Source organism: Amblyomma americanum, chromosome 8, assembly GCF_052857255.1.
Source record: "Amblyomma americanum isolate KBUSLIRL-KWMA chromosome 8, ASM5285725v1, whole genome shotgun sequence".
Taxonomy (NCBI): domain Eukaryota; kingdom Metazoa; phylum Arthropoda; class Arachnida; order Ixodida; family Ixodidae; genus Amblyomma; species Amblyomma americanum.
The window spans coordinates 160,598,447-160,615,696 of NC_135504.1; the positions used below are offsets into that span (position 1 = coordinate 160,598,447).

Here is a 17,250-nt window from a genome sequence, read left to right on the forward strand (position 1 = left end):
ACCGATGCGAGACATGTGCAGTGGCGGTGTCACGAAGTGTTTATATGGAGCTGTTTGTGGTTGTTGCACGCGTTTGTAATTCCTGCGAGTATCATCACGGACAGCGGCGAGTAACAGCTGCTCACGGTCAATTTCTTGTGCGTGCATGAGCTGCATAGCACAGTGACAAGTGTCCGCGTAGTGAACGCGATTGCCATCGGAGCGAGTGCTTTTACGTCAAGGCAGGGAAATGTGTACCTGCGAAAGCTCACGACGGACGCCGTGCTTTCCGAATGCTGAAATGATCGTGGCGTTGCGCAGCTAGTCGCATTCGTTGGGATGGTTTCGGTGATCGCTACCACACGACGTTATTTCTGCTACGTATCCATTACCATTTTGATCGCGATTCGTGCGGGCACTGTGATCGAGTACTGCCGTATGTGCGATGTGGCACGATCTTGGCTGCACGGCCGTCGGACTGTTTTCTGCGGCTACAAAAGCAACGCGGCCATCCTTTTGCGTCTTGGTGCTCCATTCAATACATTTTGTGATTATGGGTGCTCGGGTTATGAGTGGCCGGCCGACTGTGTAACTTTTGTGAAACATGTGTGTGCAGTGCAGATGTATTTTCGAGGGCGTCATTTCTTTTTATTTCCTGCCCGCTGTGCAGACATTTGTCTGCAATAAATATTTGCGCGATGCATGGGTGACTGAACACTTCTTCTAGCCACTTCAATTTAGGCTGTGACAACATGGTATTACGCGATTACAAACAAGAATCATCGCCGCATTTAAATCACGGCTAGTTCACAGTGTAGAATCTCTGATATGTGTTAACTCATGAGACTACTTTTCAATGTGCATCCACTCTGTTGCGCAAAAAAATAATAGACAGTTTAAGCTGTGCGAACGCAAGTGCTTGCGTACGCAAAGAGCTACGGCGCTGCGTGCGTTACGCTGTCCGCTCCGAAGTATAGTTTTAGCTGACCGTGCCGTAGCGTCCCTCAGGCGCACGTGGCGCCATCTAGTGACAAGAAGTCAAACCACATCAACCCTCGGTTGAAGAAAATTTCATCCGTGATTACTGATAACTACTGTGAGTGCATTGGGAGCCTTTTTTGTTCCAAGAAGAAAAACTATGCAAACCGAAGAAAATGCAAGATCTGGCTAAAAGTTAGAAAACTGCTTCGCCAGGTGTCGTTGCTACGAGGAAAACACACTGAATATAGTTAGGCCTAGGAGCTTGAAGATCGCCAAATTATCTGAAAAACAGGGGCTAGTTATCGCTTATACCGCTACGTGTGGGCAAGATTAGGCGAAATAAAAGCGAACCGCTACCATTTTAGCGAGCTATTGCGTCGGAGAATCCAGCGGCGACATGTATTTATTCCGAAGCGGGCGAGCAGGGCGCCGCCATCTTGTCAAAGTTAGCGTACGCAAGCCACGCAAGCGCCGCAACGCAAACTCTGCTGGCTAGCGTACGCAAGACGCAAGGCTTGCGCTTGCGTTCTGGGCATGCGCACTACCGTCCCCGCAAACTCCTCGCGTACGCTAACTCTTTGCGTACGCACAGCTAAAACTGTCTAATAACTGTGGCAACAGCTTATGGGGTAAAAACTGTCCACAGAACAAGTTGGGCATAACTAGTCTTGATGAATATATATATATATATATATATATATATATTAGGAAAATCTTTCCCATGGCTTTTTTTCTCTTTTTGCTTTGTCAAATTCTTGGCAAGGTGAAGTTGAAGTGGAATCTTGGTTTCCACTGCAATCAGAAAAATTCGGTGATCTTGAAGCGCCTCATGAACCGTGACAATGTTTGTTGTTGATTTTGCTCACGGTCCATTCGATCAGAAGATCAGCAGTATGAAAGTGGATGTGTGCACAATGCTATTGTTCCAGAGCAGCTCGTGAACTCTGCTTTGCTGGTGTTAAGTAGTTATTCAGCAGCACTCGCTGGGACAGCCACACCAGTTTGTTTAACAACACAATTTCGAAGCCTTGAGAAGGAGATGTCCGAATGCACATGCACCCTGCTACCTTCATTTGTCTGTGACTGCTTGCTACGGACATGATTACTTGTCTGCTGAGTGACGGCGATGACGAGCACAATCAGCTGTGTATCGACAGTGTAGAACGCTTCCCAGATTTCCTTAATCCTTACATTTTACACTAACAAAAATTTATTTGCTGACATATAGACGCATATTTGCACCTTCCCCAGTGATCGGCTAGGTTTCCTGGCCCACTTATCCTTTTACATTTGTGTGGTCACGACAGTACCATTCCTGCCCAGATTCAAAGCTACAATAACAAGGCTTGTTTCAGTTCTTTGAAATGTGCTAAGCATTGTTGCATGATGGTTGGTTCTGCAATACCGACGTTGCCCTGTTTCTGAGAGTCCTGTAGTATCAATGGAACCATTGACCTGCCAAGGCAAAGACCACATGTAATTTGAACCCGTTCCTTTACTTGAATGAAATGGCTGTTGCTTGCATTAGCAGATTCCCCGCTTTGCACCGGCGCCTAGTTTTGTTCTTGCCCGCTGAGCATGCCTGAATCAGGAGTGTTGCATTTTTCTTTTCTTCTGCGGTGTACTCAGTATAAAAGGTGCTAACCTAGCATTGCGGGCTGCGGGGAGGCATATGTGAGGTTATAATATAAGCAAGCGATTCTGTTTTAATTTTAAGCAGGTTATTTAATTTTGTGCAATGAGCAATCCAAGCCAGGATGTGAGTCGCCGAGCCCTGACAGTGATTTTTACATTAGAAAGAGAAGCTCTTTGGCAACCAGAAAGTGTATAAGGGCCCATTCACACTTGAGAGTCGCAGAGGTCGCGCGACCGTTTTGGTCGAAATGCGACAGTCGCAAACGGTCGCGTTGGTCAAAAAGCGACAGTCGCGGGCCGGTCGCTCGCTGCTCGATTTTGCAGCCTCGCGACTGCGAGTCGCAAACCGCTGAACCAATCAGCGAGCGATCCGACCTTTCGGCAACGACGCCGCTCGCGGGTGCGCCGAGCTGCCGTATTCGTCACTAAGCCTAGCCGGTTTCACATCGATGCCGCAGCAGAGGGCGTTTCGGAACTGACCAGCGCTGTAACCAAGATGCTACTTTCGCTACGGATTTATTGTGAACCCCGTCTCATGATAATATAAAAATATGCTCGATTTCCGCGACGCCTTCAGGAGCGGAGAAACAGACGCCAGGCGATCGAGCCGCTTTGGGCAACAGCAGCAAAGCGGTTATGAGAAGAAATTTGCTTGTATCCAGCAGCTCGGTATTGGCCAACGACCTTCAAAACTGATTCATTTTTGAATTTCGACTTCCCAGAGCATGGTATGAACGCGAACAAACAACATACTAGCGCATTTTTCTGATGCTAGCGGCCGGCATTCAGGCTGGCTGGCAGGCCGCTTGTACGGCCGCGGTGCACATTGCCGCTATATCCTCCTCTCCGCTCAGGTCGTCGCAGCCAATTGCTAATATCGAGTGACCAGAGCACTTTCGAGTGCCAAGCGCGAGCGCAGGAGACGCGGCCAAAGCAGACGAAACTCTCGAAAGCGCGCGAACGGCGTCATTCCCAAGAGTTCTCTTTTCAAACGAGAAGGCGACCCGCAGGTCGCCTTTCCAAGTGTGAACATCGGTGTTGTCGAACTTCGGTGTAGTCGCAGGCGACTGCTGGTCGCGCGACCTCTGCGACTCTCAAGTGTGAATGAGCCCTAAGCTGGTTAGAAATCAGTGTGCCTGGCAGTCTACGGGTTAGCATAACAGTCTGTGCAGACAGTGGGGCAAGCATTATGATGGCAATTCCAGTGTGCAAGAAAGGTATATGATTCAGGCAGCGTTCGATTTATCTGCTCAAATCTAAAGTTTTAAGTCTTTCCCCTCTGCACATTAATGGGACAAGAACACAAGCGACAATGGGCCGTACGCATTTTCACTCTGTCCACTATGATCAGCAAGTTTCTATGTTAGCAAAGCTTAAGTAAAATGAAAAAAGTTTTTTTCCCAGAAAAACTGCTAATAGTTTGAGTCCATATTAACGAGGACTGCACTAATGAGGAATGGCTGTATATGTGAAAGTATGGTTAATTTTTTTAATTCTGATGATGACACAAGCAATTAATCTGTGTTATTTTGAATACGAGACTAAAGAAGTACATTTATCTTGCAAATTATGAAGATGATTAGAAGGATGTGTTGTATGGCACAGTAGTTTGTTGGTTGAAGAATAGCGATTGGCTTTACCTGACACCACTTAAAACTGCAGAATGAGCCCTGTAGAGCTGGTAAAGGTATGTTAGTAACAAAGTCGACGGAAAACAGCACCACTGCACATAGTAACAATTCTTGCTCTGTTGTCTTCGTCCCTTAGCGCAGTTTCAACATGCAAACTTACCGCCGGCTCACCCGACAGTAAACTCGTACCAAGTTTTGTGAAATTTGTAGCAAACATCAACAGGACAGGAAGCACGGTGTACGCATATCTAGTGCATAATGTGCAGATAGCTTCCTGCCTCATCATAGTTCGGCCCCTCTATGTTTCTTACCCATCATTTCCCAGCACCTATGGCCTTTTTATGCCATTGGCATGTGCTGCAAATCACCAAACACATTTTGTACTCTTGCCCTGCTAGATTGTTTTGGCCCAATAAGTTGTTTCATCCAAATTGGCAAGCTTTTAGAAAACATTCCTGCAATAGCCAACTTGCTCTTGTTCTTCACGACATGCACCTTGACTGCAATATCCCCCTCGATGCTTTTCTTCTTGGCTTTCAAAAAGCATGTGATTCGCTTATTTATGTATGGCATTTTCGTCGTGCTTTAACTTGTATCCAATCGCTCTAAACTGGATCCAAGGCAGCCGTCGGCAGATTTTCCTTGCCAATTCTTAAGCATCCTGCCCTTTCCTGCCGTCTTGGATGTCCCCCAAGGCATTGCCCTTGAGCCTCAGCTTCTTACTACCTACATTATGGCTTTCCTTTCAGTGTTTTGTTACATGCCTTCATTGATGGCTATATTAAGGGGTCTGCCATCTTGCAATCAATACCCATGTTTTAGTTCTCCAAAACAACATTCTGCATGCTCTAGAATGGTCTGTTTGCTAATGTTACTAAGAATGCACTCATAATTTTTTTTATTGTAAGCAAAACTACATTTTGCCTACTTATAAGGCCTTACCGAGAAAGGTATATTCACTGGATACTGGTTGAAACACTCAGCTATTCACATGGCTCGCATGGTCTTACCTCATAATGCTTGTACGCCCTCCCACAGCCTGGGATATTTACACCATAACATGTACTTAGCATTGCCGTCTTCCAAGTTACTTGCGTTCAGATCCTCTGTGTAGCATCACCTTGGGCGTTCTAATGGTGCATGGCACAAACCGAACTTAACTAAAATCCTAGAATGAGTTCAGACCTGAGCCCTTGTTTTATTTTCTCAGACTATTGTTGAAGCTCCAGTTTCACAGCACCAAAGGTGAATCTTCAAATTTCTTCATGCCGTGCAGAAACTGCAGGGTTTTTTTTCACTCTTTACTGTCACATAACCAACTAATCTGTTCTGACTCATGTTTCCTTCTGCACTAGCCGCACTAGTACTGTTGTGCCTAGTTAGCTCATGCCACTGCATTTCAATATTGATTTTTGTTTTTGCCACTAAAGGCTGGAATGGCCTTCCACCTTACAGGGCTTACTAACCTCTTGTCCCTTGAGCTAGTCACTGCAGAAATGCACGCAATAAATGATGATGCTCGTCCACTAATGAAAGTAATTCCCTCAAGGCAGAGAATATTTGTAATAAGGGAGTAAATACTCATTAATGCCCACCCAAGTGCAGCCCTAAGGCTACAAAGAAGAGCTACAAAGCTTTCCTTTGTAGGCCTATGGCTGTGCTTGGATGCTAATGGTTGATTACTTCTACACAAAGCTGACCACTCAAATATTGTCATTTAGTACTGTTTAGGTATAATAAATGTCAAAATAAATTGTTCTAATGAAGTGCTTAGTCGCTTGCTCAGCTCGGCAAGCCAGTGGAATGTTCTCTTACGCGTAAGAACTTTCCTCACAATCTATTTCAAGTAATATTGGGGAACATTTACACAATAGTTTTGTCGGACGGCATACAGTTGCATTTACGCTAACTTTCACACTGTGCACAAGCTAGGGCTAGCCAACAACCTGTGCACTCAAAAGCTAAGCATGCATTATTGTGCCTATCTGTGTCAGATTTTTTTTGGTTTCTCTCTCTTATCGTCTCTTCAGCTAAGCAACACACCGCCTTCATAACATGGCTCAGTGAGAATGCTACGAATGCATGTTTATGCATGTGACTTTTATATATTCAGTATAGTGTTAACAGGGCTGTTGATTCATCTTGAACACAAAAGCTGACAACTTCAATTTGCAGCAAAGAGACACCAGTAAAGACAAAAGTCATCACTGCTTTTCTGGTTTTTTTTTTCGGCTTTCTTTGGCCTAACTTCAAATTGGTCTTTTCCAAGTTTCTAATGCCTATCCATGCCTCAATTAATTGAAAACCAGACTGACAGGGAAATAGGTATATTTTGCTGAAAATGTTGATAGTCGGCAACTAATAGCACACTCTAAAATTCAACACATGTTGAGTGGTATAAACATGAGTTAACAGTAAGCGATGGTCACCTTTGCTAGCTGGATTGTGAACTGGTCACTTTTACATTCAATCAGTCTACATTTTACTAATGAGTGAAAATAACTCTTAAACATTGCTTTAAAGTTGTATCAGAGAACGTACACTTATATGCCTGTCACATACTTAAATGGCTCAATTTCTATTTCATTTTATTGTGCAACATCATAGACCTCATACTGGAAATCCAAGTTTACAAATTCTGCTTGAGTTGTTGGTGTTTACTCGAGATAAGCAGATTATAGGGTCATTGTATCCTGTTTCCCTGACTGTACAAAGTATTCTTTCCCAGCCTAAGCCAGGAGCCATTGCAGTGTAAACCCTCCAAATTGGTTCTTGTATTTCCTCTACCTGTAATCCACTTTACTGGCTCCCACATCTCATTATGTTTATAGTAATAGAAAGACATGTGTAGACTTTTATGCAATACAAAGGCACCCACATTGCTTTCCACTCAGAGCGACATTTGAGAATGCTTTGGAGTTGCACAGAGTATATACCAGCTAATTTTGTACATGGCAACAATGACATGTTCTTCAGCAGAACTTCCCATACTTGTTTTCAGGGCTGTAGTCTGACTTGTGCAACGGTGATGGACTGATGGCGCGCAGTCTCTGTGGAGAACAAAGCACCTTGCACTACAGCCAAGTGATGCATGTCTAAGCCCCTTTGCAGCTACACAGTGCTATTTCTATTTTGGCTTTAATAATGGACTGAAAAACAACAAAATAAGTCACTATTGTTACATTGTCAGTGTTCTGTAAAATGTAGAACTGCTTTAATTAGAACTGATTTTACCTAGCTATTCCAAACAACTTGGAGAGTCATAATTTCTCATGTTCATTTGCATTTTGCATTTGACAGCAGTGTGCTAAAATGTGAATTTTTAATGCATACACAATTCAGGCACACACACACACACACAACTTATATATTGAATAGATAAGCATGTCTTTTGCATTAGCAGTCAGCTGGCTGTAGGTAGTTGGGGGGGGGGGGGGGCGGGGGTTGTTTACATATTAAAATGACAACTATGCAAAAGACAGGCCAACAGTCGCCCGATTCGGTCTGCCAAAACCATGTCATCGTGATGTCTGGCTCTATGTCACACTGCGCCGATGAAAACAGTCGGTCGACTGTCGACGTCGGCACCACGTCTCCCACAAGACGGCAGTTGGCCGATGGTTCGCCAACTCCCATGTCACACTAGCGAGACAACGTGCGAGACCTCCCGCCAACTTCGCCCTTTCTCGTTCTCACTCTCCTTTTGTCATTTCCTGCTATGCGAAATTCATGGGCTGGGACGCTTTACTTTTAACTCTTTTAAATAAATCCCACCTTAGTAAAACAAACTCTTAACACTCGTGATTATGAACCTAGATTGAGTGCAGCCTAGTACTGAGCAGCACTTATTGCTGGGTCAGAAAGGCATGGCTCGAAAAATAAATCCAGTCGCTCGCGGGTAAACAAGACGGGGGAGATTATTTAAAACTAAAATAATAAAAAGAAGAAAAAAATACCCGATCACGCGGATTCGAATTAGGAACCTCTGAAATGCGAAACTATTGCTATACCCACAATACAATGGAGAACAGAGCATTTCGTTGTATTCAGAGGTGCTGATAAGAAGCACTCAGCAGTGTGACACTCGCGACTGAAGTAAAAAGCAGGCGACCCATGTGCGAAAACTCGGCCGGCGCGCTGCACCGGTCGCTGCTTGCGAATTGGAGCCCCACTGCAAGCAGGGACACACAGAGCAGCAAGCATCGCTGCGCCGCTCGACTCAAGCACTCGAGCTCAAAACGTGCGCTTTGCCACTTGCAGCGGTCTGATTACTGCTTGGCTTGGTGTTGAAGTTCGCACCATAAAAGACAAAATAGCCATATTATCAGAAAGACCGCCTGCTATACACGAGTAGCGACAAAGCATGCTTGCGCTAGTAGCGGTATTTCGGCAACGGCACCGCCTGCGGTCGCGCCAGGCGACGAACTGCGCTGCTGCCTGGCGCAGCACGCGCCGCTTCGCGAGTAGCCTGCGCTGTAATATCTCTTAATATCCCTTTGCTGTTAACAGTATAATCTCACCATAAACTAAAATTATGGTCAATTTCCACGACACATTCGGCTGCGGACCCAGCGGACCGCTGCGGGCGACAGGCGAGCTGGACCGAAACGACGGGCCAGCGGCAGCTTGCGAGGCGATTCTGGCGAGAAATTTTGCTCGTATGAGTTGTTGCTTTTGCCAGCAACTCGGTGTTGATCAACGATCCTCAGGAATGATACATTTGGCACATTTCTCTGTCTCAGCGTTTACTGCTTACGTCAAAAACAATCTTAAGCTGATTTTTATTACGGCGGCGGACGGGATCCAGGCTGGCCTGCCGGCGAGCAGGCTCGGTTTACTTGCTAACATTCACAGCGCAAGACGAACATGGACACGAGGGGAGACACCACAAAGCGCCGACTTCAACAAAAGTTTATTGCTGTGCGAGCGACTATATATGGTGTACAGCGGACATGCGCAGCAACGAAAAGGTACAATCATTCATGAGCATCTGGTAGCGGCGCCACATCGCAAGCGAACACATCATTTTCTGCACACGACAAAAAAGGAAACAACAAAAAGCTAAAAAACCTAAAAAGCAGTACGCGCACAAGAACGTCGAAGCCATAATACTCATTCCGAAATTCGCAAGATATGACGCTCCTTATCACTTAACAGCAATGATGGAGTGCTGACACAGTGATCCCTTTTTTTTGCAATCTCTGCAGCCTCAGCAATCTCCCTGGCTGTTTTGCTTATGTACTTGTGAAGGATGGTGGTTCCTCCCAAAGAAGGACCACGTTCCTTGCACTGTTGGCAATCACGGCAGTGTATGCCGAGATGACGAGATGCCCCGATGAAGCTGTTGTTATGTTCCATGAGCCTCTCGTTGAGGCACCTGCCTGTTTGGCCAATGTAGGCTCGTCCGCAGGGCAATGGAATCGAGTACACCACGTTTCTCGCGCACCGTCACAAATGGCTGCCTGTGCCTAGCAGCGCAGGAGTTGCTGACAGAGACGGCGGAATTCACCTTTTTGCATAGTTTAGAGAGTTTCTCAGGTGCGGAAAAGACCACATGAACTCCTGCTCTTTTTCCTATTTTTTTGAGCTGGTGGGCGATGGTGTGCATGTACGGCAATACCGTCATATTCTTTCTCCAATCTCTGTCAGCTCCGTCCTGGTTACGAACCACTTCCCTGCTCTCTTTGAGCAAGCGCTCTGCAACCGCTAACAAGAGTGTGCTTGGATAGCCAGAGCTGTTCAACCTGGTCACCTGGTTAAGGAACGCAGACTCCAGTCTATGCTCGCACGATTTCTCGAGAGCACTGCAAAAGCATGACTTAACAATCGCACGTTTCACTAGTTTTGAGTGGGCTGAACCAAAAGGAAGAACAGGTTTGTTTCCTCGCGGTTCATAAGCCCAGCACACATGGTTAGCAGAAAAATAAATACCCAAGTCAAGAAATATGATGAATCTGTTCACAGCCAGTTCATGCGTCAAGATTAGTGGTTGAAGGCATTCAGAAAACAAAGACAGAACACTAGACAAGTTTGCCTGATTGGACATATCTTCTGTGCCGGTGAAAACGAGAAAATCATCCACATATCTGAAGATGCCAACAACACTGGACCCTTCACTTCTACGCTTCAATTCTCGGTCCCGCTCCGCTAGAAAAATGGCGCTCAAAACCGGAGCAACGCAGGAGCCAATGCATATTCCGTTTTTTTGAGTGACGATGGTGCCTTCCTAAACTGCGAATGTTGACTTAAGGTAAGTTGAAAGCAATTCCAGGAAATTATCGACAGATAAACCACCACTGTTTTGAAACGGAATCACCCCATGTCTGTCTATGCAGTTCCTTACACTGGTCAGTAGGCTATCCTGCGGGATCGAATAATAAAGGTCTTTAATGTCGACTGAGAAAGCCGACAGGTTCGCCTTGGGCATGTCCTTAAGAAATCGGATCACCTCGTCAGAGTTCTTCACCTTGAAAGGGTCGTCAACGGTAAGAGAATTTAAATTTTGCTGCAGAAACCTTGCAAGCGATTTCTGCCAAGTTCCATTTTCAGAGATAATTACCCGCAGAGGGCAGTCCACTTTATGAGTTTTTGCAGCAAAGAAAAGGTCCAAGCTTACCTTTTCCGCCTTGTCTATGGATTTAACAAGCTTATCCAAATTCATGGAGCTGCATAACCTTTTTGCCGCACTCTTTACACGCTCTAGACGTACGTCATTTCTTGTATCGAACACCGAGTACACAGCTTCCTCTGCTTTCGCTTTATACATGACCTCCGAAAGCACCACAAAGCCCCCTTCCTTGTCGGCGGTAAGGAGTGCTAAGGAATTATCCCGCAAAAAAGAGACAGTTCTCTGGATGGGCAGTCTATGAGGCTGGATTTTACACCGAGATATAACATCTACACCCTCCGAGAGGCATCTCCCATTCTCCGACCCAGAGGCAAGACTTGACACCTGCCTCACCATGGCCAAACGTTCCGCGGTTGTCTTCCTTGGCTCCACAGCGAACTTGGGTCCGCAGCTGAGCACTTGTCGCACATAAGACGGTAGCTTGATATTACCGACGATGTGGACAGTATTCCCGTGAACCGGCACCCTTGGTGGAAGCATCCTGCGAAGCTAAGGAAGCGCTTGTTGCCATAGAAATTCCGTTGTCCTGTCAACTTCGAGGGAGAGTCTCCGCCAACGGAAAGCAGCGCTCGCAGGGCTCACGCCTGAGGCAGACCACAACCGAAGATGGTCTTTGAGGAGACGGGCTTGTCGTTGCCATTCTGAGCGCAAGAGTTTGCACATCCTTGTGCTGTGGTTACTTGGCGGTGCCAAGACGCCGAACTGTGCCACAAGATCGGGAGGGGTTACCCTGTGGCGGATGCAGAAACCGAGTGACCTGGCCTTGCATGAGGCCACCGCTACCAAAGATACAATGCGACATTGGTCGCTGAGAGTGACAGAGCCCTGAGAAAAAATGAACTTGCTTAAAATCAGTTGCTGGGCGAGTTGGTACTTCATGCTAACATTCACAGCGCAAGACGAACACGGACACGAGGGGAGACACCACGTTCGCACCAAAAAAGACAAAACAGCCAGGCTATCAGAAAGGCCGCCTGCTATATTCGAGCAACGACAGCATGCCTGCGCAACAGCCGCGCTTTCGTCAACGACGCCGCCTGCGGGAGCGCCAGTGCGACGAACTGCGCTGCTTCCCGGCTGCCGTGCTCGTCGCTAAGCCTAGCTGGTTTCGCATCGATGCCGCAGCTCAGGGCGCTTTGGAACTAGCCAGCGCCGAAATAAAGATTCTTCTCTAGTCACCCCTTTACTGCCAACCTGTCCCATAATAAAATAAAGTGATCCTAGATTTCCGCGACGCCTTCGGACGCGGATCTAGCAGACGTCAGGCGAGCCGCACGAAGCAGCAGCAGCAGCAGGCGGCTGAAATTTGCTTGTATCGTAGTTATCACTTCAACCAGCACCTTGGCATTGGCCAACGATTCTCAGTAAGGATACTTTTTTGGACATTCATCTATCCTAGAGCTTGTTATGAACTTAAACAAACAGCACTAGAGCGTCGTTGTACTGAAATCCTGAGGGTAGCCTAACTTTCAGAGGGGGCAGCCTTCTGTTATTTTGGCAAATCGTCGACCGTTGTGAAAACATCGCGACGAACGAGAAGGAGTTCGCGATCGCGATATTTTTCGGTCTCTTGGATATAAATAGTCCACATGTCGTTTCCCACACATATCACAGCCGACCACGATTGTACCTTCGACGAAAATCCTGCGGCAAAAAAAAAAAGCGTTGACGGAACGGATGTCTCGAGTACGCCGCAATTAATACGGGCTATTCCTACTGCAAGATATCTGCGTGTTTTGCTACAGGCATGCATGCCTGTACCGCCGCACGCGATTAGACGGCAGGCACTGCCGGGCGCGCCAATCGGAAAGCTGGGACCATCCGCCTCGCTCGCAAGCGCCAAAGTGATCGTACAACACCTTTCCGCCTCACGTCCGCCTGGCGGCCGAAAACTGGCGGACCGCTCGCGAAGCGGACGTGGCGGAAGGCGCTCCGAAACGATCGTACAAGGCAGCGCAACAAGCGATACTCAATCGTGGTATGCACACGGTGAATCCTATATTGGGGAAATAAAGTGCCCGTGTGGGCAGTGTAAGATGCACCAGCGATCAGTCTAATTGCTTTATTTTGGGGACCAGGCATGATACTTACATTTTTTTATGTACCCCAAGCAAGGTGGCATTGCCATCGAGCTACATTGCTGATAAATAAAATTTATAAACTAGACTCAGCTTTTATGTTGACAGCCTTCAAATTCTTTATATTATGTTGGCCCCTAAATGAACAGTGAAAAGTTGATTTGTTAGTTTTAGTTAATGAATCGTTCTCTCACTGATCGCTATCACGTACATAATGACTGCCTTCCTGCACAGACCGCATTGACGTATCTCTTCGCAGGGTTTAAAATAACGATCTGTAAACAGTTAAAAAAAACACCCGGTATACAAACAAGGCGTGTCCTAAGTTATTCACTGGGCAGGCATATTTCTTAAGTTGAGTTCCTACTTACCTTTTGGTGGTATATATAAAATTCTGCTGAGCGCGGTATATGAGGGTGGCTAAAGGTTTACCCAGACGGCGGACCACTCCTCTATTTGCCCGCGTACTCCGCGTCACGTGACGTCTCACTTCTGGTCTGTGATGTCGGTGCCAGGTGCGCGTTCTGGAGTAGGCGAGAAATTTTGTTAGGCGGCAGAGTGAGGATTTCGCCGGCATATTTTTAATTCTGGAGCGTAGCAAAGTGAAAGGCCGCGCGCATGGCTAATTCGCTTGTAGCCATCGAGAAAAGTGGCACACAAGCTCACTATACACGTTTTCAAGCGAGCAGCGTTTAGCCGACTGACCACGCGACTAGCTGCAAGGCGCCACTGAGGGCAGTGGCAGTGTTCTGTAGGCCCCCGCTGAATTAGATGGATAAACGATCCGGAATAAAGGGATTCAGTGCAAGGCTGACAATGTCCAAGGCGCCAGGTGCGCGTCCACAGGTTAATCGCGACTATCTTCTTTAGCAAGACTAAGCCGGTACGGCATTTCACTATCTCCGAAATGTAGGCTCATCCCGCAGTTCATAAATCATTTTTGGGAAAAGATAGGAGTTAGCATGGTACGAGCATATCACAGAACCGCAGGCTCGGGAGCGCACCTCTTCAGGCCCGGTCTGTCATCTGCCTTTTGGCCACTGTGTGAATGTTATCGCGTGCTGGACCATGCACGGTTGGCCCTCGCGTCCGGTCCGGCCGAGTACGTGGTTGGCAACCTGGACAGCCCTGGGACTCCCCTGATGGGGCGTGAGGAAGCCGACTGACGCCCCTAAGCGCGCTGTTTATCTTTCTCCTCCCGCTCGAACAGGCACAACTGCTACAAGAACGAAGACTTCGAAGACTGCGTCGCCCTCCTTAGACTCAGCAGCAAGATGCCCCAGTTTCGAAACATAATAGACTACCTCCACGGATGATCCGCTTCTAAGCAACCGACATACCATCGCTATACGGACGCCTCAGAGCGATACAGGGAAGTGTTTTTTAATGCTGTAAAATAAAAGTCACCACCCCTCCTACCCACGGATTTCTCCGATCTTTGTCTGAAATATGCTTAAGGCTGAAAATAAAACACTTTACAACCGCGAGTGGGTTTCGAAGCCGGGGCGACTAACAGATCAGCCTCGCTGGCCAATGCATTAGATCACTATGCCATCGCCGCTTTTTTGTAGCGATAGCTACATTACGGTAGCATTTCGAGCTTTCAGCGTGGCGGTGCCATGGCGGTGGCTGCGCCACCACTCTGTCACGTGGTGCGGAGCAGCTGCCGGCGGCGCGGCGCCGTGGCTGATCACGCGGTTCGTCACCTGGTTGATCAATTGACCAGCCACGTGGTGCGGAGCAGCTGCTGGCGCGCCGGCGAAACAAAGCTGCCACAGCTTTTACATGCGCCATGTCAAGCGGGACGACGATGAAGTAGGAACGCCAAGAGTTCCTTTTTGTTTACTTCTTCCGGCCGCAGCGGTCGAATTTCGATGGAAGCGAAGTTCTAGAGTCCCGTTTGCTGTGCGATGTCAGTGCACGTAAAAAAGAACCCCAGGTGGTCGAAATTTCTGGAGCCCATCACTACGGTGTCCCTCATAGCCTGAGCCGCTTTGGGACGTTAAACCCCCCTAAACCAATCTTCTTCCTTCCTTACCATTCATTTTATGTTCTATGTACAAACGTTAGCGCAAAATAAGTCACATTCACGAGAAAGGTGGACAAGAGAACGCGCTTCTTCTGTTGCTTATTTTGAGTGTCTTTTTAGCTTCTTATGTGTCTTATTTTGCGCTAACGTTTGTACATAGAACTATGCACAAACTATCCCAGCAACAAGTGTTACTTGAGTACATTTTATTTTCGTCCAGGAAATATTTCCCTGAAAAACTCTCCATGCCCCCCCCCCTCCCCCTCAACTCTTGGCCAATCCCCTTATGTGGGCATGTGCCACAATATGAGAATAACAACAACAACAAAGAAGCGGCGAAATACTGACTTTGGAATTCAACTAAGTAAGTTCCACTCGGCCAGCTGTACCTATCGCGTCACTCCATGTTTAACCAGAGCTAAACCACCGCCAATTTTTACCACAGTTTTTAGTAAACTGATGCAGTGTTCTATAAACATGAGCTATGTGCAAAACCATGTAGGACTTTTTCGAGGTCAGGTGGTCCAATCTGACATCAGCAAAGCAGCGCGAATGGAGGTGCCCGAAGGCGAAATGAAGACGGGACGAAAAACATTCGTCAAACTGGTAATTGACTTTTATTAAACGAAACGTAAAAAAGTATATAGTAAGGCAGTGGCAGATGTAACTAGATTCAGTCAACGTTATATCGGTCAACAAAATTCAGTGCTGAGTTAAGAGCTATTTCCTTTACAATCTTCGTTTCCCTTTCGGGCAACTTCATTCGCGCTGCTTTACTTACGTCAGTATGCATGTGCAAACCTTTAGGGAAGCACTGTTCAACAATCTCGCAGGAGAACAGCAGTTCACAAGCAGTAGCGAGGTACTAGAATTGGTTAGCAAATCCGTTTACTTAGGGCAGGTAGAGACCGCTGATCCGGGTCATGAGACGGAAATGAATAGAAGAATAAGAATGGGGTGGAGTGTCTATGGCAGGTTCTCTCAGATAATGAATTACAATTTATCATTATACCTCAAGAGAAAAGAATGCAACAGCTGTATCTTACAGGTACTCGCCTACGGAGCAGAAACCTGGAGGCTAACGAAAAGGGTACAGCTTAATTTAAGGAAAACAGCTATGTAAAAAAAATGATGGGTATTATGCTAAGAGACCGGGAGAGGGGAGAATTGGTGAGGAACAAACTCGGGTTAACGAAATCCTAGGCGAAGCCAAGAGGAAGAAATAGTCTTGGACAGGGCATGTAATGCGAAGGCAAGATAGCCACTGGCCCTGAAAGGTAACAGAGTGGATTCCAATAGAAGCAAAGCGTAGCAGGGGGCGGCAGAAGGTTAGGTGAGCGGATGAGATTAAGAAGTTTGCAGGCATAGGGTGGGCGCTGCTGGCAACGGACATGGTTAATTGGAGAGATATGGGAGAGGCCTTTACCCTGCGGTGGGAGTAGTCAGGCTACCACTGATATGCTGAGTAAACGAACAGCCAAGTGCACCTCACCAGCTACCAGCTACGAGGCTCACCAGCTACGAGGCAACTCAGACTTGAGCTTTTTCTGTCCATAGATGGCAGTACTTAAGTACAACAAAAATGAGGGAACTTCTATTTCCTCTCCAGGTGTGTAAATTTTACCGTGACACCTCCTTTACTGCGACACGAAAGTATTAGTTCTTCCACGAACAAAACGTCGGGCCGAGAACTTTCTGTGTATATCCTGCGCAAGCTGTGAGAGGGAAGCACAAAAGAATAACCCGTCTCATGGGTTGGCGGTCACAGAATAGACCTTTTTCCAGTAACCCACCACACAGCTGCCACCAGGAAAAGTGCGTTTTGCGGTTTGGGTCCCCCTAAGCTTCCTCGCATATTTTCTGCGAAGATATATTTACAGTGGAAGGGTGGGTTATACAGCCTGTAGTTATAAGCAGTGTTCGTTTGGCCTATCCAGAACACGTAATTGGAGTCATCTTTTGACAGACCTTGGGAACACCTCCCCTTCGACACTTCGGCCGGCTATTCCGTATTCCGCGTATTCCTCCGTCACCACACGCAATACAAGCCTGGTGACCGTGCTCGAGTGTGGACGCCGATTCGGCGGCGTGGCCTCAGTGAAAAGCTTTGCGCGCTTTTTTGACCAGGCCCAAGCAGCACGCCGATAATGGCCCTGAACTGGTCGAATACCGGGGAAATTGTATCCAATAAAGGGCTACAATGGCATCTGACTGGGGTGCTACACGACCCAATGTTTGAGCCAGTGCATCCCGCTGGCTTTCCAATCAGAAGCCAGCAATGGTATACAA

General features: G+C 47.1%; 1 protein-coding gene across 1 annotated transcript in view; it reads left to right on the plus strand.

Annotated features, from left to right (window-relative positions):
• Positions 1 to 14,332, plus strand: part of LOC144102132 (crustacean hyperglycemic hormone-like) — a 133,957-nt gene extending 119,625 nt beyond the window's left edge. Inside the window, exon 3 of the mRNA XM_077635432.1 lies at positions 14,143 to 14,332. Coding sequence (XP_077491558.1) covers positions 14,143 to 14,248 — 106 coding nt within the window. The 3' untranslated portion in view covers positions 14,249 to 14,332. The remainder of the gene's footprint in view (positions 1 to 14,142) is intronic.
• Positions 14,333 to 17,250: the final 2,918 nt, after the last annotated feature.